Source organism: Plecotus auritus, assembly GCF_963455305.1.
Source record: "Plecotus auritus genome assembly, chromosome: 4".
Classification (NCBI taxonomy): domain Eukaryota; kingdom Metazoa; phylum Chordata; class Mammalia; order Chiroptera; family Vespertilionidae; genus Plecotus; species Plecotus auritus.
In genome coordinates, this window is record NC_137775.1 from 160921498 (window position 1) to 160947328 (window position 25831).

General features: G+C 38.6%; 2 protein-coding genes across 2 annotated transcripts in view; one reads left to right on the forward strand and one right to left on the reverse strand.

Annotated features, from left to right (window-relative positions):
- ZNF804B (zinc finger protein 804B) overlaps nt 1–25831 on the forward strand; it is a gene marked incomplete at its 3' end in the record, with an annotated part of 411612 nt that overhangs the window by 24604 nt on the left and 361177 nt on the right. The window lies entirely within an intron of this gene.
- On the reverse strand, nt 8733–9494 carry TEX47 (testis expressed 47; the record flags this gene model as incomplete). Its single annotated transcript, XM_080665030.1, has 1 exon — nt 8733–9494. The coding sequence occupies one exon, from the start codon at nt 9492–9494 to the stop codon at nt 8733–8735; it is 762 nt and encodes a 253-aa protein (XP_080521156.1).

Consider the following 25831-nt stretch of genomic DNA (forward strand, 5'->3'; position numbering starts at 1 on the left):
AAAGAGAGAGAGGAGGAAGGAGACTTGAGTGAGAGAGATCCCTGAGGAGGTCATTATTCTAGAATGAATTTTGGTAAAATGTAAATATATTCAATACTAAAACATTTCTTTCTTTCTCCATAAATCAAGGCTTTATATTTAATGCAATATCTTTATATAGTGCCTTTAAAAATTGTGGCTTTGTATTTTAAAATCGGATCAGAAATGTGAACTATATAATTAAAATAGAATCATATTATAATAACCAAAGTAAATATAGATAATAGATAACTACTAGTCTTACCAAGCACATATCTCAAAGAACAGATAAGTGTGGCTAATGAAACAAGGAATCAAAGAACATAAAGTAAGCATCTTTAAAATATGGAATAAAGGTTATACACCTTATTAGTAGTTTGCTCATATGTTCCAAAAGGAAAAAGTATTTTTAATCCAATGAATTGGAAATGAGCTCCTATATTTGGCTCAGTGAGTAGCAATATATAAATACAAAAGTTCAGCTGAGTCACTTCCAGAAAGTATTCTTGGTATCCTTCCAAATTAGGGTGGAAGAAATTATTATGTGAGTAAAATGGAAGATTTCATATAAGATGCAACCACTATATTCGACTTACTATTTAAAAAGCTTCATGGACAATGGCCCAAACCTGATTAATCACATAGGAACATTTTAAAGTATTGGTATTTCACAACTATTTTAGTAAAAGTAACCCTATAGAGAAAAATCTTACAGGTATTTTAAACAACTCTTTTAAAAAAATAAAGCCCTAAAGTTATAAATAAATTTAAAAATCCCAAAGCAATTGCTTGTAAATTGCTAGCAGGGAAATTAGTGTGACAATAAACAACAGCAATATGACAGGGGAATTGCTTGAATGAGTGTCACACACAGTGAGGGAAGAAAAGTGTTTCATGAGTTTATCAAGATTCACACAGGAAGTGTAATTTGATGAATAAGCAGAATTATTCTAAGAGAAGTAAGGAAGGAAGTTAAAGACAAAAAGCATGGAAATATTGGGAAGCCATTAGAGAAGAAAGTGTGAGTAAAGAGAAGGGTGGCACAAGATTAGGCTAAATAAGCAAGGATCAAAGAATCAAGACTTTACAGATGGCGATAGAATTTTGCTTTTTGTCATGGAGTTGAAATGAAAGCCACTGAAAAAAATCTGATCAGAGAACTAACATTTATTGAGTGCTTACTGTATGCCAGGATCTTTACACCATTGTTTCATGCAACACTCATAGCCAATAATGTAGACGTTGTTATCGCATCCATTTGTACATGAGGAAACCCAGGGGCAGGAAGGTGAAAAATAAACACAACAAAAAACATTACAGCTCTAAAAAAGTTACAGAGCCAGGTTTCAGTGGAGCAATTGGGTATCAGAGGTGGCTTTCTTACACCTTACACTCTACTGCCTTTACCTTTGATAGAAATAGTATATGGACTAGAAAGAGAGAGAGGAGGAAGAGGAGATTGGAGTGAGTAAGGTGGAGTAAGGTGGGCATGGAAACAAGGGAAGGTATGAGAAATACTTACCATGGAAAATGGGTGGGCTTGGATCAATTGGCTGCCAGTGATCAAAAGAAAAGGAGGAAATGAAGACACTGTTCAGGTTTCTGACTTGGCAGCTGTGTGGAGAGTGGTCTGTTTTACAGTAACAGGGAGTGCAAGCGAGGGAGCTGATGGAAGGAACAGCAGTGGCAGGAATGACACATTCTATCTGAGCATTTGGAGATGGAGATCCGTGTGGAAATCCAGTGGGATGTCTCGAGAAGGCACTGCATGAGGACTGGAACACAGGAGGATATGGTGTAGTGGTTAAGAGAACACAGAATTAAGTCCAGACCTCTAACCAGGATCACAATTAATTATTTAAATTGGTGACGTAGAAAGAGGAGACTACCATTATTAACTCTGCTTTTACTGTTGGCAAAACACGTAATGTCCTTGGGTCTCAGAATCTTTATCTGAAAAACAAGGGGGAGTAGAACAGATATTTGAAAGGCACCTTTGGGCGTGCTCTTTATATTTTTGTAATAACTATGTATGGACTATTATATAAATCCTGTCAGCAGGTAACATGGGAATTTGCCTATTGACCACAAGGGGGAGAACATAATTCCACATGAAGTCATTTATTACGGTGTAAAATAATCTAGAAGTACTTGCTATATGAAGTTGGTGATAGGCTGTCATTTCTACTTCCTTATGGCAGTTGAGGGAATTTGACAACTAGAGACAATTTTAAATGAATCGAAATGTGTTTTTTGTGTTGCTAAAGTGATAATAAAATCATTAAATGTAAAGTAGGGGAGGGTGGGGGTAAGGGGGAGAGATCAACCAAAGGACTTGTATGCATGCATATAAGCCTAACCAGTGGTCACGGACAACAGAGGGGTGGGGGCATCCGTGAGGAGGGGTTTGAGATGGGGATGAGGACAAATATGTGATACCTTAATCAATAAAGAAATTAAAAAATATATATTTGTAGTAACCAATACTTCTATATGAAGGAATTTAGATGCCTCTTAAATTAAAACGAATACTGTAGAATTTTAAAATTTACCCTGGGAAGGTTTTTTCTTCCAAATAACATTATTTCAGTTATCTTTCATGAAAACTATAATTTTTCTGAAGGTCCTTAGTTACTCTGAAATAAGTATAAAGTCATTAATATGTCAGACTAGTGCAGTGGTCAGCAAACTGCGGCCTCGCGAGCCACATGTGGCTCTTTGGCCCCTTGAGTGTGGCTCTTCCACAAAATACCACAACCTGGGTGAGTCTATTTTGAAGAAGTTGCGTTAGAAGAAGTTTAAGTTTAAAAAATTTGGCTCTCAAAAGAAATTTCAATCATTGTATTGTTGATATTTGGCTCTGTTGACTAATGAGTTTGCTGACCACTGGTCTAGTGTAAAGATATTTATATTCAAACAAAAGGATTAAAATAGTGTTGGTCACACATTTAAATGTAACATGTTCATTAAATATGAGCTTACTGGTGCACAAAATTCATGCACGGGTAGGGTCCCTAGGCCTGGCTGGCAATCAGGGCCTATCTGTGGCATGACCGGCGGGATGATCAGGGGGCCCCCGCTGGCACCCACCTTGGCTGGCCTAGGGCCTGTTGGCTGGGGGCAGCTCCTGCATTGAGCATCTGCCCCCTTGTGGTCAGTGCATGTCATAGCGACTGGTCATTCCACTGTTTGGTCAATTTACATATTAGGCTTTTTTTTTTTAAAATATATTTTATTGATTTTTTACAGAGAGGAAGAGATAGGAACAGAGAGCTAGAAACATCGATGAGAGAGAAACATCGATCAGCTGCCTCCTGCACGCCCCCCACTGGGGATGTGCTCGCAACCCAGGTACATGCCCTTGACCGGAATCGAACCCGGAACCTCCCAGTCCGCAGGCCGACGCTCTATCCACTGAGCCAAACCGGTCAGGGCTACATATTAGGCTTTTATTATATGGGATATATTATTGATTTCAGAGAGGAAAGGAGAGGGCGAGAGAGATAGAAGCATTAATGATGAGAGAGAATCATTGATTGGCTTCCTCCTGCATGCCCTCCACTGGGTGATGGAGCCCACAACCATGTGCCCTGAGCAGAATCAAACCCTGACCTCCTGGTTCATAGGTTGACACACTCAACCACTGAGCATCGCCAGCTGGGCTGTCTCTGCTTTTATGTAAAGTTTTATTGTAAAAAAAAAACTACAGCTCTCATTGGATTGAGAATTACCTTGTGAGACTTCCTAGGGTTTAGTGAGTCACATTTTTGGACATGATCAAATTAAATAGTATTTATTTCTGCATTTTATCACATATTTTAAAACATACACACTTAAATGGGTGTTGTTCCCTTTAAAGATGTAATATTAGTGAGCTACATAGGAATCTCAATAATGCAACTGTTACTGACACATATTTGTTTACCCACAGAGGCAATATCACACTCTTTTAATATGTTCAGTGACAGCAGATCTTCCTTTGAGAGTGAGAGCAATATTTAAAAACAAACCTATCTATGAACAAAGATCGAATATTAAGTCACAAATCAAGTGGGGTGATCAAAAAGCTAGAGGTTACTAAAATATTTATGCTCCTTTTGATTTATACACCTCTTTATCCACCATAAAAGAGTCACAAAATGTTTTCAGCAATGATGCCTGGAATAAGTATAAACCCTCCTAAGGTGACTACTAGGAAGGGTAATTTTCATTTGAATAAACTCATTCTAGTGTGCTCACTAAAATAAAAAATAATTATGCAAGTAGTTTAATTTGTTTACAGTCACTTTTTATTTTCTAGTTATTTTCACAGTTGACACTTCATACATTTTTTAAGTGTGAAATAACAGTATATTAAATCAGTAATGTTATTGCTTAGTATCTATAACTTCTTCAAAAATGACTCAGATTTTTACTTTTTTCTCCTTTGGGTCAATGAATTAATTTTCTATCAATATTTTTCACACCAGAATGTATTATAGACCAATAAAAGATCTATGCTCAGCAGTGTGGAGAATACAGATCTTACTGTTGCTTGTATACTCAGGGACTAGCACAGTGCTTGGCCCACAAGTAAATATTTACCAGCAGACATTTAGTAAATACTAGTTCATATATGAATGAATAAATGATATGAAATTACCCATATAATTATTATATATAATAGGAATTATATATAATTAAATTTTATGTATAATATTATTTCTGTTACTTATATATACAATATTATTCCTCTTACATATACATTATTGGCCCAGACTGCTGATAATCATCCACCCAAAACTTAGAGGCTTACATCATCAACAGTTACTAATGTTGTTCCCAAATCTACAAGTTGGACAGGGCTCAGTGGGAATAGCTTCTCTAGTTGACTACTTCATGCAGTGACAGCTGGTCTGGTTTGAAATCCAGGTGGATTGGAGGGCTGGAGTCTGGAATCACCTGAAGATTCACTCATTCACATGTGTAGAGGTGCTACTAGCTGTTGGCTGGGACCCCAGCTCAGGGATATCATCTGGAAAACTGCTGGGGTTACTGACAGCATATTGTTTAGGTTCCAAGAGCTAGCATTCCAGTATTCTAGCAAAGTGATTGGCGTGTTTATGACCTAATCCTGAAGGTCCCATGGATCACTTCTGTTATTATTGGTGAAGGCAGTCGCAAAGATCAGTGTGAATTCCAGGGCCGGGGCTGTAGAAGCCACCAGGCGATGGGAGGAATGTTAAGGTCACACTGGAAGAAGAGCATGTGGGATGGGTTACACTGCAGTAGCCAGTTTCTGAAGATATAACCTGCCATATTTTATATCTGTTAATATACAATTTTAACTGTACTTCTATTCAATAAACATTTGTTGTTCATTTTCTGCTCCCTGTTTCTGCTCATCCTCTGTTCTCTTAAATAGGCTCCTCTGCTCTCCCAAACTTCTTCTCACATCCATTCAAAGCTTAGACCAAGGTTTACTTCTTCATTAACTGTTTGCCCTCTTCTCCCTCCCTGCCTCCCTCCCTCTTTCCTTCCTTCCTTCCTTCCTTCCTTCCTTCCTTCCTTCCTTCCTTCCTTCCTTCCTTCCTTTCCTTCCTTTTTCCCTTCTCCCCCCTCCCTCTCTCTCCCTCTTCTCCCCTCCTCTCCCTCCATCTACCTTGCTCTCTCTCACCTTCTCTCTCTCTCACCTGAAAAACATTTACTCTTATCTCCTCTCATTTTGTCACTAAATATTTACTACTAGAGCAGGGGTGGGCAAACTTTTTGACTCGAGGGCCACAATGGGTTCTTAAACTGGACCGGAGGGCCGGAACAAAAGCATGGATGGAGTGTTTGTGTGAACTAATACAAATTCAAAGTAAACATCATTACATAAAAGGGTACGGTCTTTTTTTTTTATTTCAATAGTTTTATTCATTTCAAACATTTTAACAAGAAGAATGTAAACACTAATTATTATAATTTGAAACTTCAAAAAATAGAGGAATCATAGCACAATAACATACCTTATATTGAAGATGGCAAAGGCAAAATAAAATTTGCCTAACAAAGGAAAGGTACAAAAGCCTTTCAAATTAAACTTAAATATAATAAAATAATTTAAAACTAAAACAAATAGAAAAGAACAAAATGTGTAAATAGTAAATTAAACATTTTCTTTAGTGCAACTTCCAAATTATGCCCGGGACGTAGATGTAGATGGCAATGTAGACTGGGTTGAAAGGTTTTTGGTCTTTAAAACATCAACTTCAGTGGGAACAGTGTTGTTGGTCTCCTTTTTAGCTAATGCTCTGATACTGTGCTCTTCAGGGGCGTGTCTCCCTACATCACCACGATAATGTGTCTACGCATTCCCAGGGTGATGTCGGGGGCGCGTCCGCGGGCATTACAAGGAGCCTCTGGAAGGCTGAGAGGTTGTTCCTTCTACTGAATGGGCGGATATAAATCCGCCCACTCAGAAGAAGGAGCTGCAGCCGTGTTTCCTGACTTTGCCATGTTAACACTGCTGTCGGTGAAGGAGCGGAGGGGAGAGCAAGAGAACCCTCCGCTCTTTTGGCTCCACGGGCCAGATAGAACAGCCGAACAGGCCGGATCCGGCCCGCGGGCCGTAGTTTGCCCACGGCTGTACTAGAGGCTCGGTGCACAAAATTTGTGCACTCGGGGGGGGGGGGGTGTCCCTCAGCCCGGCCTGCGCCCTCTCTCAGTCCAGGAGCCCTTGGGGGATGTCCAACTGGGGGGCGGGCCTAAGCCAGCAGTCAGCTGGGGGTGGGCCTAAGCCGGCTACTTATATATATAAGTAGCCCACATTCTTAGTTCTTAGTGCTGCCGCGGAGGCAGGAGAGGCTCCGTGAGCCCAGCTTCTTCTTCTTTTTTTTTTTTTTTTAATATATTTTATTGATTTTTTACAGAGAGGAAAGGAGAGGGATAGAGAGTTAGAAACATCGATGACAGAGAAACATCTAGCAGCTGCCTCCTGCACACCCCCCACTGGGGATGTGCCTGCAACCAAGGTACATGCCCTTGACCGGAATCGAACCTGGGACCCTTCAGTCTGCAGGCCGACGCTCTAGCCACTGAGCCAAACTGGTTAGGGCCATGAGCCCAGCTTCTGGCTGAGCAGTGCTCCCCCTGTGGGAGCGCACTGACCACCAAGGGAAAGCTCCTGCGTTAAGTGTCTGCCTCCTAGTGGTCAGTGAGCATCATAGTGACAGGTTGTTCCACTGTTCGGTCAATTTGCATATTAGCCTTTTATTATATAGGATTAGTGGATGATTGTTTTTTTTTTAAACGTTAGTAAACTATATATTCTTTCTTATCCAGAAGAATTACTTCTCATCTAAAATATACTCTTTCTGTCACTAAACATAAATGAATGTAATCTCAAGTTGAGTTAAAAGTGGAAAATGCCATTCTGTATGTCAATCTATATTATAAGATTTAAAAATAGAAATTGTCGTTCCTGAAATTTGATTCTGATATGAAACAAATGATGACAAATTATCTGCATATGACAAGTTTGAGGTGCATACTGAGATGGTGTGTTTTTTTCTCCTGAAGAGACTGCAAATCAAATAAATAAAAAAAAATGAAACTAAAATAACTATATTTCTTCATTAAATCCATAGCGTTTCATGAGATATTGAAGTAATTTTGCATAAGTATTATTGCAATAGTCAAGATATTAATTTATTTAGTTTTTAAAACAAACTTCACCATTTTAGGTAATGCAAAAAATTTAATCTGGGGTTAAAGGTAGGGGGAGACAAACTTAAAATAGTCATAAAGAAGTTACATATAATTAATTGCTTTATAGGAAGTAACTGAAAAAATAATCAATTTGTTTATTTTATGTGGAATCATTGAGAAACGCTCTTATGGAGTCATTGAGAAATCATGTCTTATATGCACCCTCTATCATATCCCTAGCACCTGGTAAACATGTCATGTGAAAGGTGCACAATAAAAAATTTTGCAGAAAAAATGTAATGCCTTCTGACAATATATTTTCTGGTCATTTAAAAAAGCTAATGTGTTCTTTAGCTTTATAATGGTCTCAATATTCTTGATTTTATAGTCCAGGATATGTGAGATTTGGAACTATTTTCAAATTTTAGGTTTTGTTTTCTGAATTCAGGAATCATATAGAGATTACTCCTTCATTTGTGCTCTTAAAGTCTTTCCTACATACTGCTACTATAATAGTGATCACATATCAGGTTATATCATATACTCTCTACTTATTTTTACACATACTTTCCTCAAACCTTAGATTGCAAGCAACTCAAGGTATATTTGCCCTAAATTTTGTACTCCTAGAACAAAATGGTTTTTCCTAAAATTTGATTCTGTGTGGTAGAAGCTGCTCATTGACTGTTTAGAGAATGAGAATGTGAATCAAGTATACACTTTTGCATAGTTTTCTTTAATAAATTAAGTCATTCCATCAAACTAATGTTAACATTTCAGAACTTATGAAACCACTCCACCTATTCACATCACATATTGAACTTAATATCAGAACAGATACATTTTCAACATACTCTGTAGAAATTTGTATATTACCTTTGTCTATACTGTGGTGTTCTGTTTCTTCTTTTAAAGAGATGAGTAGCTTTAGAAATATTTCCTTTTTATTGAAGTAGCACAAATTCGTTAAGAGATTTGACCACATCTCTCACATCTGCTTTTAGTCCCCTTCAGCTTCTTTCATCACATCATCACTTCCAGTTCTAGAAACGGGAAGGAGCAGGCCATACCACCTCAGTATCGAAAGTGATGTGAATGGGTCTATTATACATGTTTATGAAAGTTTCTGGGTCCATGAATTCTTCAGATTTGTATAAATACTTAATTATTTGTTCTGGGAGGAGTAATTCAGGTGCAGGTTGGTGCAAGTTCTCGCTGGGTCCCTTTGTGCCCACTTTAAGAGTCTTAAAAAAGTAGAGTGCTAGTTTATGAGTTTGGGTGAGAAACTCTGTGATGACCTCTTTCAGGGACTGTGACTGTGTCACATCATCAAGATACATGACTGGCACTTTTATGACTATCACATGCCATTGCATGAAGATCCTGGTTGGGATGTTATGGGACACGACTATAATTTTAATTCCTTGGATAAAATATTCTTCTCCCTTCTTTTTATGGTTAATATAATCTAAAAGAATACGATAAAGAGTACCACTGGAGGACTCAAGGATATGCAGAATGAAAGTACGATATATGAGCAGTAATCCTGTTACTGCTTCGCCTACGTACGGTTTTGCAATTGACTGAAAGAGTTGTTCATAGTATTCAGTAACATCTTTTTTTTCTATGTTGTCTTTTGTCTTGGCCACTAGGAACATCCTATCAAGAAGGAATTTCTTTAGCTGGAGTCTTTGCTTTTCTTCCAGAAAATGCAAGTAATTATTTCGTAGAACTTGTGGGTGTATAATATTTTCCAATGGAAAAGGTCTTTTGCTGCTCTTTTGGGTATGGCCTGAGAAGGACATGATGAGTCCTAATTATTTTTCTAGATGATTCTAACTTTTAGCTTATTTCAATATTTATATCATCAGGGTGCATCTTCAGTGATGAACTCTTATTTTTATTTATTCTGACAAAAAGAAAAATAGTTTACTCAGTTTGTCAAATACTACTAAATAGCAAAATCCCTTCCCAGTGTTATCAATTAAACAATGCCCTGGAAATGAAAGAGAATATTAAAACTAGACTCAAATTGTGGAGATTTAAAAAAAAGTTTACAGTTAAATAACTAACACTTGCATCCTAAAAAAAACTCTGCAATAAACTGGGAAGTGGAGAGAAGTTGATCTAGAGAAGTTCACTCTATTTTGTTTGCATTATTATTTTCCTCTTCATTGTATAGTTCATTTTTTCTCAACCCCATCCTTGAATCATACACACACATACACAGAGATTGAGATAGAAATAGGAAAAAAAGTATATATATATTTTTAATATATATGTATATATATATGTGTGTGCACTATATATATACTAGAGGCCTGGTGTGTGTGTATATATATATATATATATATATATATATATATATATATATATATGTATATATACACACACATATATATATGCACTATATATATACTAGTGCACTATATATATATATAAAAGGCCTGGTGTATGACATTCATGCACTAAGGTGGGGGGGTGCCTTAGCCTGACTTGCGCCCTTTCGCAGGCTCCCGCCACTGCCACTGTGCTTGCCAGCTCTCATGCTGAGCAGTGCTCCCTCTGTGGGTGCACCCTGACCACCATGGGGCAGCTCTTGCCTTGAGCATCTGCCCCCTGGTGGTCAGTGCGCATCATGGCGATGTATCATTCCACCTTTCAGTTGATTTGCATATTATCCTTTTAATATATATATATGTGTGTGTGTGTGTATACACACACACACACACACACACACACACACACACATATATATATATATACATATATATATATATATATATATATATATATAGAGAGAGAGAGAGAGAGAGAGAGAGAGAGAGAATATAGTCACTGACAGTAGCATTGGCATCACATTAAACCATCTTTTCATTTATTAAAACATCTTTTCATTTATGTAATGGTGATTACAGATTGTCCTTGATTTGTCATTCTTTTTTTAAAATACTATTTTTATGATGATTTACCAATTTATTTTATAGTACTGGTCAAAAATATTTTTTAAATGCAGGGCCCCTCAGGCCCTAACTGTCTTATTTAACCATGAAATTACAGTTGATCATGAAAGTTAATCATGTTGGTTGGGTAACAACAGCAAACCTTGGAGGTAACTAATTTTGACTCTTTGTTTTTCATTCTATCAACAAACCTCAGAAATAGCTCTTTTTCATTTTCTTTTTTCTTTCTTTTTTGTTGTTGGGGGAGGGGGTCAAATTAAAAGAAATTCCTTTACTTTTATTCTTACAAATATTTTCTTCAATCCAGGTCAACTTAACATTTTCCTTTCTTCAAGTGCTTCTTTCTTTTACTTGTCTATGAGATGCTACTTGACCTCCTCCATCACTCTTCCAACTGCCAGTGTGCTGTGGGTGCTCTCAGCTGTCCGGTGTTCTATTCTGATTTCCATTGTGACCTAGTGAATCTGAATGTCAGTTAGGTTAAAGGGGCAGAGAGCTCTGGCAACTTCCATTTCTCAATTTAGTGCGGGATCTCAGCTGACACCTCAATATTCCAGTAGAGGAAATGAGGTCTTCTTTTCCAGAATGGCTTCTTTTTAGACAGGTGGCTTTGTGAGTCAGATGTGGGATGGGGGTGTGGGGGGTCAGGGCCTGGATATGTTCCTAGACATATTTTTTTGTCCACAATTTAGAGGAGAAAAACTAAAATTATATGCCTTGAGTATAATTCAAACATGCTCTCAATAATACCCTTACTCTAAGGTAAAGAGATGCTTATGAATTAATTAAAGACTATAAGAATACATACCAGATTCCGTGTAATGGTGACTATTGCAGGCATACCTCAGAGATATTGCAGGTTCGGTTCCAGACCACCACAATAAAGTGAAAACCACATGAAAGTGAGTCATATAATTATTTTGGTTTCCCCGTGCATATAAAAGTTATGTTTACACCATATTGTATTCTATTAATTGTGCAATAGAATATGTCTAAAAATGTACTTACCTTTATTAAGCATAGGTAATTGCTAAAAATAGCTGCCTATCATCTGAACATTTACCTAGTTGTAATCTTTTAGTTGGTGTCTTACCTCAATGTTGATGGCTCCTGACTGATCAGGGTGGTGGTTGCTAAATGTTGGGGTGACTGGCAATTTCTTAAAATAAGGCAATAATGAAGTTTGATTTATCAATTGACTCTTCCTTTCAGAAATTATTTCTCTCTCTAGCATGCAATGCTGTAGGCATTTTACCATAGTAGAACTTCTTTCAGTATTAGAATCAACCCTCTTAAACCCTGCTACTGCTTTATCAACTGGCTGTGGGTAATATTCTCAATCCTTTGTTATTTCAACAATCTTCTCAGCATCTTCACTACATAGAATCAGGAGTAGGTTCTATCTCAAGAAACCACTTTCTTTGCTCATCCATAAGAAATAACTTACCCATTCAAGTTTCATCATGAGAGTGCAGTAATTCAGTCACATCTTCAGGCTCCACCTCTAATTCTGATTCTTTTGCTCTTTCAAACACTTCTGCAGTTACTTCCTCCACCAAAGTCTTGGATCCTTCAAAATTATCTATGAAGACTGGAATCAGTGTCTTTCAAACTACTGTTAACGTGTTGATGCCTTGATCCCTTCTCATGAATCACAGGTATTCTTAATGGTACCTATAATATTGAATTCTTTCTAGAAGGTTTACAACTCTGAGTTTTCCCAGATCCATCAGACAAATCACTCCCTGGCAACTATACCCTTATGCAATATATTCCTTAAATAACAAGACTTGAAAATCAGAATCAGTCATTGATCCATGGACTGCAGAAAGGAGGTGTGTTAGCAGGCATGACAACAACATTAATCTCATCGTACATTTTCACCAGACCTCTTGGATGGCCAGGTACATTATCAATGAACATTATTATTTGGAAAGGAATCTTTTATTTTCTGATCAGTAGGTCTCAATAGTGAGCTTAAATATATATATATATTTAAAACAGACTATAAGGTAAACAGTATTTGTTGTTCCATTTATGGAGCACAGGCAGAGTAGGCTGAGCATTTAAGAGCCATATGGTCTTCAGAATGGTGAAAGAGCATTGGCTTCAACTTAAAGTCACCAGCTGCGCTAGCCTCTAACAAGAGGGTCAGTCTGTACTTTGAAGCTTTGAAGCCAAGCATAAATGTCTTCTCTCTAGCGATAAGTTCTAAATGGCATCTTCCTCCAATATAAGGCTGTTTTATTTACAATGAAAATCTGTTTAGTATTGCCACCTTCATTGATTATTTTAAGTTCAATCTTCTGTATTATTTGCTGCAGCTTCTATTTGGCACTTGCTTTACCTTGCACTTTTATGTTATGTAGATGGCTTCTTCTCTTAAATCTCATGAACCAGCCTCTGCTAGTTTCAGATGTTCATTCTGCAGCTTCCTTACCTCCTCAGCATTCATAGAATTGCAGAGAGTTAGGGCCTTGCTCTGGATTAGTCTTTGGCTTTAAGAGAATATTGTGGTTGGTTTGATCTTCGACCCAGACCACTAAAACTTTACATAGCAGCGGGCTATTTCACTTTCTTATTTGTGTGTTCACTGGGGTATCACTTTTAATTTCCTTCAAGAACTTTTCCTTTGCATTAACAACTTGGCTGAACTTTTGGTGCAAGAGACCTAGATTTTGGCCTGTCTGGGCTTTCAACATGCCTTCCTCACTACACTTAATCATATCTACCTTTTGATTTAAAGTGAGGAGCATGTAATTCTTCCTTTCATTTGACCACTTCGAAATATTAATTGGCCTAATTACAATATTGTTGTGTCTCAGGGAATAGGGGCCCCAGGAGAAGAAGAGAGATAGGGAAACAGCTGGTCAGTGGATCAGTCAGAACATACACACTATCAATTAAGTTTGCTGTCTTATACTCTTATACATGCACTAGAAGCCGGATGCACGAAGATTCGTGCAAGAATGGGCCTTCCTTCCCCTGGCTGCCAGCACCATCTTCGCTCTGGCCAGAGCTGCCTTTTCGCCTTTCCATGCTGCCCAGAGGCCCAGAGGGGCTGGGGTGGTGCAGAACGCCTGCATCCTGCCCCGCCCCCGGCTGCTCAGCGCCTGTGTATGCAAATTAATCTGCCATCTTTGTTGGGTTAATTTACATACTCACTCCTGATTGGCTGGTGGGCATTGTGAAAGTATGGTCAATTTGCATCTTACTCTTTTATTAGTGTAGATGGTTCGTGGCACCCCCCCAAAACAATAGTAACATCAAAGATCACTGATCACAGATCATCATAACAAATATAATAATAAGGAAAAAATTTAAATATTATGAGAATTACCAAAATCTAACACAGAGACATGAAGTGAGCCCCTAAAAAAGGAGCTTAGTTGTGATTTTTTTTCTCCCCATGTGTGTTTTTTGTTTCACTTTTCTCTTATATATCTTGGTTCCTCCAATATCAACCTAATAGAAAAATAATGTTTCATCATTATAATTTCCACATAAACTATACAAAGTATCACTAAACCATCCCTTCTTTAAAAGAGTGATAATCTTGCCCTGACCAGGTGGCTCAGTTGGTTGGAATGTCCTCCAGTATACCAAAAGGTGGTGGGTTCAATTCACAGTCAGGGCAAGTACAGGAGGCAATTGATGCTTCTCCCTTTTGCTCTCTCTTCCTCTCTCCCCTTTCCTCTCTCTCCAAAAACCAGTAAAAACATATCCTTGGGCAAGGATTTTAAAAAAGTAATAATCTTTAATTTGATGTTGACTTAAAATATATGAAATTGTCATTTCTATAACTTAAAAAACTGTCTGATATTGATAGTTTTATGTGATTCAACCTAATACATTTAGAAAACACTAGTTTTTACCACCATAATAATAGTTTGACCTTCATTTCTCAATGTATTTTTCCATTTCTCGATGCATTTTTAGTTGTTTGGTTGCTTTTTCCAAATTTTAGTTTCATTGTCACATTGCTATCTGAAACATTTAAGGGCATTTTACCTTGTTTCCTTGACTTTCATAAACCATACTCTTAAGTGTCAAGACTAAAGTTTTGAGCAGATAGAAATAGAATCAGCACGTAGTTTTATTGCCTGGTGTATATAATTAACTAGAGGCCCAGTGCACGACTACGTATGGGTGGGGTCCCTCTGGGTGGCCTGCAGAGATCAGGCTGAAACCCACGGTCCCGCGCTGCCTGCAGCTCCTACCTGCCGCTCCCACTCATCGCGGCCTCACCGTGCCTGCCACAGGCTCACGCCCAATCGGTCCTGATCTGGAAAGGCTTTCACTGCCACAGCAGTGCTCACTAGCCATGAGCCCTGTGTCTGGTGCCCTCCCAAGGGGAGTGGCCTGTGGGATCAGACTGAAACCAGCTCTCCAACATCCCCCGAGGGGTCCCGGATTGAGAGAGGGCACAGGCCAGGCCCAGGGACCCCACCGGTGCATGATCAGGCCGGGGAGGGACCATAGGAGGGCTCCAGGGCATGTCCAGTTCCATCTTGCCCAGTCCTGATTGGGGGCTGATCAGGGTTGGCCAGCTGGGGAGGGACGTGGGAGGTTGGCCAGCCAGGGTGGGACTGTAGGAGGGCTCGAGGGCATGTCTGGCCCATCTCGCTCAGTCCCTATCAGCCGGACCCCAGCAGAAAGCTAACCTACTGGTTGGAGCATCTGCCTCCTGGTGGTCAGTGCATGTCATAGCAACTGGTCGACTGGTTGACTGCCCCCTGGTGGTCAGTGTACATCATAGCGAGCAGTTGAGGAGCCTTAGCATATCATTAGCATATTATGTTTTGGTTGTTCGGTTCTGCCATTCGGTCTATTAGCATATTACCCTTTTATTATATAGGATTTTAATTGTGTACTCTCCTTTCAATGGATGCTCAGCATTTGAGTTCCCAGATGCCATAGTCTTTGTGGTTTACATATTAAGGGCCAGTTATTTCCCCTTAGGTGGTGACTCAAGCAGAACTCTTCTATCTAGCCAATGGGATCAAGAAACATCAGTGTTTTTCCACCCAGACTAATCTGTTTAGAGTAGGTATCTATGTTCAAACAACTGCTAAATGTCAGGACTTGACTTAAAATTTATGCTGAGGAGTTGTTTTTTAATTATTTTACCTATCTACCCTTATTATCCAATTTATCTTGCATACAAACACAACATACTGTGTATTTGTAATGCATTTCAAGCATCATACCTTAAAATTCACTATATACTTTGTGCTCTGGTCCTATTATCTGGAATCAAATATTACTGAAAATACAAACTCTCAGTGTCCTTTTGTGTTCATAAGGCAGATAAAAGGATTAAAAAGATTAAACACTATTAACTTATTATTTACCACGTGCCACATACTAGATGTGTTTACTTATATTAAATTAATTTAATCTTCACAACAACTCTATATGGTAGGTAAAATGGAAACCCCAAATCATGGGGTGTTGAAGTACCCTGCATACATATAAAATTCCCTACTCTTTTCTCCTAGGGTAGAGAGAGGAGAAATTATTCCCTCTTTTTATCCTTTGTCACAATGTCATCCTTTGCTCCTCTATGACATGACAATTCCTTTGGAAGTGGAGGATAATGTATGGTTTGAATAAAGTAATTTGACAATTCCTTTGGAAGTGGAGGATAGTGTATGGTTTGAATAAAGAAAACCCCTACATCATACCTGTGATTTAACAAATTGATGTACTGTCTTTATCTTTTCATTCATCTCAGATTTATCTACACCTTTGTTGTGCCAGATAATATGATGGGCACTGTAAGAGACACAATCATGGAAAACACCTGGTTCCTAACTCTAGGAGGTTAGGGTCCAGTGGGGGTGATTAGATGTCCACGAATCACTGCAGCACTGGAAGAAATAGAACACATGCCATGTGAATGACATTGGTGCTGTGGAGGCACTGTGGTTGGGTTTCTTAGAAAGCTTAATGAAAGAGTTCTTATTTGTGCATGACTATTGGGGAATCGAGCTGCAGAGTGGCTCTGTGTATATTCCTTGGATTTATTTCTTTAAAGTGTCAAAATGTGCATTAACTGAATTTGATTTCTGATTCCTGGAATACCAAGTCCCACTTTGACCTTTCATTTGTGCTCATGTACTAGAGAAACAGAGAAAACTCTAAATCACTTCCATCACTTCCACTAACGTTTTCTGCATTTCAACATATCTAAATAATCAGTCTAAGAGAATTCATGGTCTAAATAAATTGCTAACAACTAGGAGTGCATCAACAATTAAGTAGACAAAATATACCCAATTTAGCAGAGCAAACCAGCATGAGATTAGTTACCAAACCACTAGCTATGTGAAGATTTATAAAAAAGGAAAGCCAGATTACCTTCTCCAGCATTGCTTCTTTGTACAAAACATGGAGCACTGTTTGGTAGTTGTTTATCAAGGAGAGCACAGGCTGGGAATATTTTGTTATTCAACTCAAGCATTTAACATATGTCTACTAATTGTAAAAAACAATCAAACAACAAAACCAATAAGTGCCACATACTACAGAGATATTCTTGTGAAACAGATAATATATCTGTACATGAAAAATTCAGTTCTATTAGTGGAGCTTAAAGTCTCTACAATTATAGCAGAGAAGAAATCCTATATAATAAAAGCCTAATATGCAAATTGACCGAAGGCGAAAGGACCGGTGGAATGACTGGTCACTATGACGTGCACTACCAGGGGGCAGATGCTCAACGCAGGAGCTTCCCCAACCTGCAGGCCCCAGGCAGAGGGAGGCAACCAGTGGCGGTGGTGGGGGGGTGGGGCTGGTGAGCAGGAGGTGCCAGGCTGGCCAAGGCGGGTGCCAGCGGGGGGGCCCCCCAGATTGCCCCGCCGGTTGCCCCACAGATGAGCCTTGATCTTCGGCCAAGCCTAGGGACCTTACCTGTGCACTAATTTTGTGCACCGGGCCTCTAGTATTATAATAAAGACAAACAATGGACATTGAAACCACAAAATGCTGGAACAATTAAACTTGCCTGGAAGAACTAGCATTTAAGGTGGACATAAAAATATGTGATTTGTGGGAGTGTGTGTGTCTGTGGGGGTAGGAGGCTGGGGGGCAGGTAAGGTGGTCAGGGAAGATGTGGAACAGACTCTATAAGGTTGAAGCATAAAGGCAGAGGGCACTTGTTACAGAGCTGGGAAATGTGGCATTGCCTTATGAAAGGGGCAATAGTCCGGTTTGGCTCAAGTGTAAACCACAGAATCTTCAGGTTTGTTAAAGTGCAAATTCCTGGTCTCTAGCCCTAAAGGGTCTGAGTTAGTTATCTTAAAGTGAGATCCTTAAAGTTAGTTATCTTAAAGTGAGATCCTTAAATATCCCAGAACTTGCATTTTTGACATGTTCTCCCAGTGTCTCTACCTATTTCACTTTAAAGAATAATGGGTTAAGTTGTGGTGGCTTAAAGTCTGGCTACTACCATCACATGGTGAGGAATTAAACAAAAAGAGCCAGCTCCTGGTTCTTATTCAATTAGTGTGGAATAGAACTCGGACATCTATTTGTGAAAGCCCGTCCAGGTGATTCTAAGTCTAGTTTGGAGTAGAACTGCAGACCTAGGCTAGTGGGTGAGCAGAGGGGAGGAGTGGAAAAGGAGAAGAAATGAAGTTGCAGCCAGTATGTGGAGGACTGCGATACCATGCTCAGAGTATGGAATTTTACTCTTTGGGTAGTAGGGGATTACTGGGATTTTTGGGGTGCCTGTAATGTATTTTAGAAAGTTGCCTGTGAAGTGCAGAGGAATTAGAGATGGGAAACGCTGGAGGCAGCCCGAGTACTTTTCAGAATCCTGCGGTTGCAAAACGAGTGCTCTTCTGCCAGTCCAAGAGACCGTTGGTTCAACTTTTCTGGAAACAATTTACCCCACGGATCATGAGCTAAAAAATTTCATACTTGCCCTGACTGGTTTGGCTCAATGGATAGAGCGTCGGCCTGTGGACTGAAGGGTCCCCGGTTAGATTCCAGTCAAGGGCATGTACCTTGGTTGCGGGCACATCCCCAGTGGGGGGCGTGCAGGAGGCAGCTGATCAATGTTTCTCTCTCATCGATGTTTCTAACTTTCTAGGCTTCTCCTTTCCTGTCTGTAAAAAAATCAATAAAAATACATTTAAAAAAAAATTCATACTCTTTAACCAGGAAATGCGTCTTTCAGGTACATATCATAAAGAAATAAAATTACTGACATTTTAATGTAAAGATGGGTTATTATAGGAATAATGAAAAAGAGAACTTTGAAAAATTGAATATATACATTAATTATGGAATACTATGGTTCCATGAAACCATTTTTGAAGACTATTTTAAGTGCAGGCAAAACAGTTATTCTCCAAAATAAATAACATAATACAAAAAATTATATATAGCATGTGATGCCAGTTTTATTTTTAAAAATAACTGGAGTAGAAGGATATCTAGCCAAATGTTAAAACTGGTGGTATTTGGTGGTAATAATATAAAATATTTGTTTTATATTTTCCAAAAATGTTAAGCATCTATAAATACATTATTCTGTTCAGAAAAAAAAATAACATAAAAAATAAATAAGGCTGTGATGATCGTTTGGTGAAAGGTAACAAATGTACTGCTGTTTGTGAGTCTGGGATAATCTAAATTCAGAGTTTGCAGGTTGGCCAGAGTTGCTCAGTGGTTGAGCTTCTACTTACAAACCAGGAGGTCAAGGTTTGATTCCCAGTCAGGGCACATACCAGGATTTCAGGCTAGATCCCCAGTGTGGGGCATGCAGGAGGCAGCCCATCAATGACTCTCTCTCATCATTGATGTTTCTATCTCTCTCCATTCCTTTATGAAATCAATTAAAAAAAAGTTAGCTGATGGGCAGAGCTTAGAAAATGGCAGATCCTGGGTCAGGATGAACAGGAGGATAAACACAGGGTAGTTTGGGTCTCGTGAGAAAGAGGCAAGCTAGGAACCCATGGAGATGAAAGAGGGAGCTGTTATTAAGACAGCCCAGGAACTGTTGGTGGAGAGACAGCGCCAAGTGTTAGAATAGTGGAATCAGACCAAACTTCGGTTTAGCAACCTCGATACTTGAGTTCTGGAACTAAGAAAGAACTCAGATGCAAGACCCGAACTATAAGAGAAAGTTTATTCAGAAAGACACAGAGGTAGAAGAAATGAGCTATAGAAGAAATGGGCTCAGGAAACAAGTGAAAGCAGCAAAAGAAAGGCGCAGAAGCTTAAGAGAAAGAGGCATGTAAAACACACTTTGGGAAATAGGGTGGGGAAAGGCATATAGCTGTGCTGAATGCAATCTGTCTGAGGCTCTGAGGGTTTTATCCCCTCTCTAAGGGCTAGGATCTCCTAGAAGTTTCAGGGGATGATCTCAATAGAATTAGAATATTCATCAGCTTTTCCACGTGTGGTCTCTACTGATTGGTGGATGGTAGGGGAGGGAGTCATTAGTTATTGCATCTGGTCCTGAAGTCAGCCATGGCTTCGCTCTGTATTTGCTGCTTTTCTGGGCTTGGAGCTGAAACACAGGTGAGACCTAAATGTCATCTCTAATTTGACCAAAACTTTGTCTTTGTGGTCAAGAGACCTGAGGCTATGTTCCTAAGATTATTTGATGTGGGTCAGAACCTCAGTGTCTTGCAGGCTTAAGGTTTAAGAAGTGATTATGCAAGGGCTTCTATGGGATTTGTATGAGGCTATTCTCTGGTCCCCTTGTTTCTCCTCGGAGGGGGGGAGTGGGGAGAATCTGAAAACACGGGAGGGTCCGAACAGCATGACCCTCGATATGAAAGGTCAGGGGGGTCTAAACTGAATGCTATGGGAGGAAAGGTCACCATGGGAGCCAGTCCTTGTTTTCCCAGTTTTGCCTGTTGCTAGGTACCTAGCACATTTTGCCTTGGTGACATTTCATCTGGCCTTTCATTCCTACTCTCCACACGCTTGTCTAACTGCCTACTACAAAACCTCAGTCCAGAAAAACCTTGCACGAAGTGAGATCTTTGTATGGCCAGCCTAAAGGATACAACTGAGAGAAAGGTGAGTCTTGAAAGATTTTAGCCCAGTGTACAGTTAGAGTCTGAACTGAGGCATTTACTAACACTGAGGAAGATGATATGTAAGTTATCACCACATTAGACATGACTTGATCAACTCGATGTGGGAGGTGAGATATGCAAGGATTTAAAGGTGACTGTGGGCTTGAATGTCAGTACCTGGGATGATAGATGTTTTTTGGTGTTGTTTTGGTTTACTTGTGTTTTAAATAGGAAGAGGATGAAGGAGAAAGCACAGATTTAGGAAGAAAAATAGTTTGTATGCATTATGTTGAAGGGAATTGCCATAGAAACATACAGGTATCAATGCAATCAGAGTCTTGAGACCTGGAGAAATTGGGATTGTGATGCAAATGTGATAGTCATCTGCATTGAGGGTAGCGTTGAAACCATGGAAACCAAAGGGACTGAGATTATGAAAGGGAAGACGAATGTGGAGAAGAGTACTATCATGTGGAACACCTAATTTCAAGAGGGGACCAAAGGGAGTTCGCAAAGCATCAGACATAGATGGGGAAGTAACGAAACACAGGACCATGAAGGTCAATGTAGGAATGGTTTAAAAGTGGGTGATAATGGCAAAATTCTAAACAGAGGTCAAAGAGCTTAAGGGCTGAGGTGATCTTTTAATATTGGCAATTGTAAGATTCCTGGGGACTTAAAAAATAGATTCAGTAAAACGGCTGAGGGAAGCCAGATTGCACTCATTGAGTGAATCAGTATAGAATAAGTGGTCGAAGACTAGACACTCCTCCACACATTGGTAGTAAAAAGGATGAAAGCACTCAGCGTGAACTGCAGAGGAGAAAGACTGGAGGGTAATTATGCTACAGTGATCCTGGGTTTTTCCCTGCTGACAACTAGCATGCTGGTTTTGATTTTGTTTTTAATTGCCATTGTGTCCAGTCAGGAAGGTGAAGTCTGAAAATGGAATGCTGCAGTGTGTGTTTTAAAAATATTTTAAGATTGTCAGTTCTATACAGAGATTTACGAGACTTCCAATAACACTAAACTCTTTTTCTCTTTTATCAGTGCATGTTGTATCAGGTGACATAAATACAACAAATCTTAATTTGGCTTTTCATATATGTGTAACTCATTTCAAATGACTATAAAAAGCTTTTTTGAGAAATAAAATAGCAAAGTTGCTTTCCACATACAAAGATTATTATCACTGGAGTAATATATTTGTAATTTCAGTACAAGTACCTATTCTGGTCCATATAATCTATTGTGATAAAACACATCATCAATAAGTTAGTATCTATTTTAGTGCTTGCTTTTGATTTAACTTTGACCAATGGAATGGAGAAAATTAAACTAATAGAAGTTTAGAGTTAGAAAGGAATTTAGCACCAGCAACATAACATATTCCTTTTAGAGTTAAGGAAAGTATAGCAGAAAGAGGCTAATTGATACTACCTCCTTCAAATGCTTACCTAATAGCAAGGTTGACCAAAGCATATGTACCTAAAATACTGAAACAGTGAGATGATAGTTCTTACTAGAGTACTTTTCAGGAAATATGATAGATGTTTCAGTAAGTAAAGTGGTGGCTAGAGACATTCTAAAACAGTTCAAGGAATCTAAATTTTGTGATGCTCAATAGAGACCCATAAAATGTTTTTACACAGAGAAATAATATGATGGGTGCCATGTTTAATGATGTTAAAACTATTCAGAATGCTTGGAAGGTACAATCCTTAGAGTCAATAATGCCTACTAAACTATTGTTGTATTCCCTCTATATAATGAGATTTCACTAGAATTTAAAACTTTAAAAAGCATTTTTTATAAGTGAAAGTAATGTTAACCAAGTCTGAGTAACTATATAATTTTATTTCCTGTAACCAGAGAAGCAATATAGTAAAAACAAGATAGTAAAGTATTTTTAAAGATTGACTGTGCCCTAAATATTTAAATAGATTTTGTTAATTTATCCAACAAGCTTTTATTATCCTTCAACCTTTTCAGCCTACACTAAATTTAAAGCCCTTTGCCCATTTAATTCAGGATAATTTTATATTTCCTCAGAAACTGCACCCACTAACATTAGCAGTTGAGGATATCTCAGAGCCTCATAGGATATTAGATATGTAATATATGTAATTATAAGGTGCAAATCACTTTTTTGTGAAGTGAGTTCTAGATAATGGAAATATGCTAGAGTAACTACTTCATTGGGAAGGACAGATTCCTAGGGTCTATATAGTAACATCACAGTGGGGAGGGGGTGTAGGCACCTGGTCTTCCATCATTACCTTTCAGTGCTGGCTTCTGCAAGAGATGCATGAATGCCTTTTTGGTTCATGCCTCATCTGTCACTCTAATTCCTTTTCTCTATGACAGTCGCCTTTCAGCTACATATGTGCTGCTATTGATTTCATGGAAATATCATTTAAATGTGTATGCTTATTTCAGGAGAGTTCTTAGGCAGAGTTATTTTGGACTCTGAGCTTTTGGGTACTAAAAGATGGCTAAATAATCATTTTTGTGTCTTTTTTAGCCTCAAGAGGTTCTAAGCATCACATTTTTTAAGATATTGGCTGGGCTAACTAGAAGGTCTTAACCACCAACCCATTGATCTAGTTGGTAGAAATAATTATGACTCCACGTGACTAATATGTGTTCTTGTAATACTTTTCAATTGGCTAAACCACTTCTACTGTTTAGTTGTGATATACTCAGAAAAATCCAACTATTACTCATACAAGATGAACAAAAGCATAACTACAAAGGCACAATCCACAGAATTATATAATAAGTTTTGGGGCCAAATATTAAGATCGTTTGGATCACCCACTCCTTAGGACTTTCAATGTTTTTAACAAAACAACTTGAGTGTTGATTGCAGTTGCTGTGATTAAATTTATTTGTGATTTTACTTTTTATTAAGGATTCTTGGTTCTGAGAGAGACCACGCTTTTTTGGCTATGGTTTGATGGGTAGAGTAACTTCATTTTTATCATAAACAGAGCTGAAAGTGAGTGTGACTTTAATTTCATATTTGACAGTTTTATGGAGTCTTTTTACAAGATAAAGAAATAGCCTGGCCTAGCCATTGTTTGATGGGTTATTCTCTAATCTACTTCCTAAAATACTGCACCTATCTACCACAGACCCCTATTCAATATCTATCACATTTGTGTGTGTGTGTGACCTTTCATTTTTTTAAAAATATGTTTTTATTGATTTCAGAGGGGAAGGAAGAGGGAGAGAGAGATGGAAACATCCATGATGAGAGAGAATCATGGATCGGCTGCCTCCTGCAAGTCCCCCACTGGGGATCAAGCCCACAATGTGGGGATGTGCCCTTGACCAGAATCGAACCTGGGACCTTTCAGTTCACAGGCCAACCCTCTGTCCACTGAGCCAAACCAGCTAGGGCTGTGTGTGACCTTTCAATAATAAGACAGCACCACAGTAAAAAAGAAAGGGTACTTTTTAAACTTTGAGTCTTGACTTAAGGTGTCTTTTTGGATCCCAGCTTACAGAGTTGGGAGAAGTGATATTAATGAACTAGAGGCCCAATGCATGAAATTCGTATGTGGGCAGGGTCCCTAGGCCTGGCCCACAATCAGGACCAGTCAGGGCCTTCCAGCTGCCGGCCGGTGCCTTCCTTCCAGTTGCTGGCCAAGGCCTCTTTTCCTTGGCTGCCTTCCTTCATTCCACACCACCCCCTTGTGGTCAGTGCACATCATAGCGAGCGATTGGTCTCCAGGTCGAACTCCCGTGTGGACAATTTGCATATTAGGCTTTTATATATAGAGATTTGCAGAGGTGGAGGCTAATGGTGTGGCTGGTGTTAAGTAACTAATCCTTATTTGTTAGAAATTCACCTCCAGTGATACATTTGAGAACCAGGCTAGTCTTACATTTTCAGAAGGTCATTCTCCAAGACCTATACTTCATAAAAGGGGGATTCTTCTAGGTCATGTTTTTATTGTATTGGAATTGAAGTGCAGCTGTTTTCTTTGTGAATTAAAGAATAAAGAATTAATTTTTTTTAACTGAAGATAACCTTTACACTTATAACCTATACTTTTAAAAAGCTCATTTTTAGAAAAATAAAAATCTTTTCAGGGAAAAACTAAAGCATGGTCATGCTCTGCCGAACTTTCAAAAAGTGATTATCAGGTTGTGATTGCTGTTCTCTCTTTAACTTACTGTTTTAAGTGACATAAGTTTACTATAATATTTTCTGGTTAAGTAATTTTTATATAGTGAAATATAAAAGTGAGCAATGAAAGACAAAAAAAGTTTATGTTATGAAAAGAATTAAAGAGAAGATTCGTATTGATAGGTTGATGGTAAATTAAAATAAAACTCAAGCATACAGGGAGCTAGATTAAATTTTGAATGCTCTGTATTACATGAGTAGAAAAGAATGATCCTTCTGAATACTTCAAAGTGTCTGAATGGAGAGAGTATTGCTGAAGCAATATTTTGGAAATATAATCAGTTTCTGAAGTCAGCACCTATTTATCTTAAATTAATCATTTTTTTTTTTGAGTAGGCAGGTGATAATCCTGTTGCTGGGTGCCAATGTCTTTTGATTCATGGCACAGATAAAACAGGGCTCTCCTAGACTGGTGAGAGATATACACTATAAAATATCTCCAGGTGTAACTCTTCTGTAAGATTAAGGATTGCTTTTTAGGTTTTTCAATCAGTATAGGGATTAAGAATAGTAAATAATTGGTTTTAAAATAAATCCTTGGGTGTAATTAAGTGTATTTTACCTTCCTACACTCAGGAGGGCATAAAGAATATTCAAAATAGAGGGCAACATTTTTTTCCTCCTTCACTATTAACTTCTCTAGCCAAAGGAGTTCCTATGGTTGAAGTGGAAAAGGTACCACGAAGGTGCTAAGCAATCTGAGTGTGGGGGCCCTGCGGATGATGGGCGCCATGGTGGCTCTGAGGCAGCTAACCCCATGTGCCCACATGGCACAACATCGCAGGCTGGGTGCTTGAGCTTGAACTTAAAAACACCCTCCCACTTCAGAAGGTGCACTGGAGAAGTGGTCTGATTCCTTAAATAATAAATAAGTGAAAATAAGGTTTAAAGAAGTAGAACTTATTTCCTAGGTTTTGTCAGTAAGGGTTGTATTATCA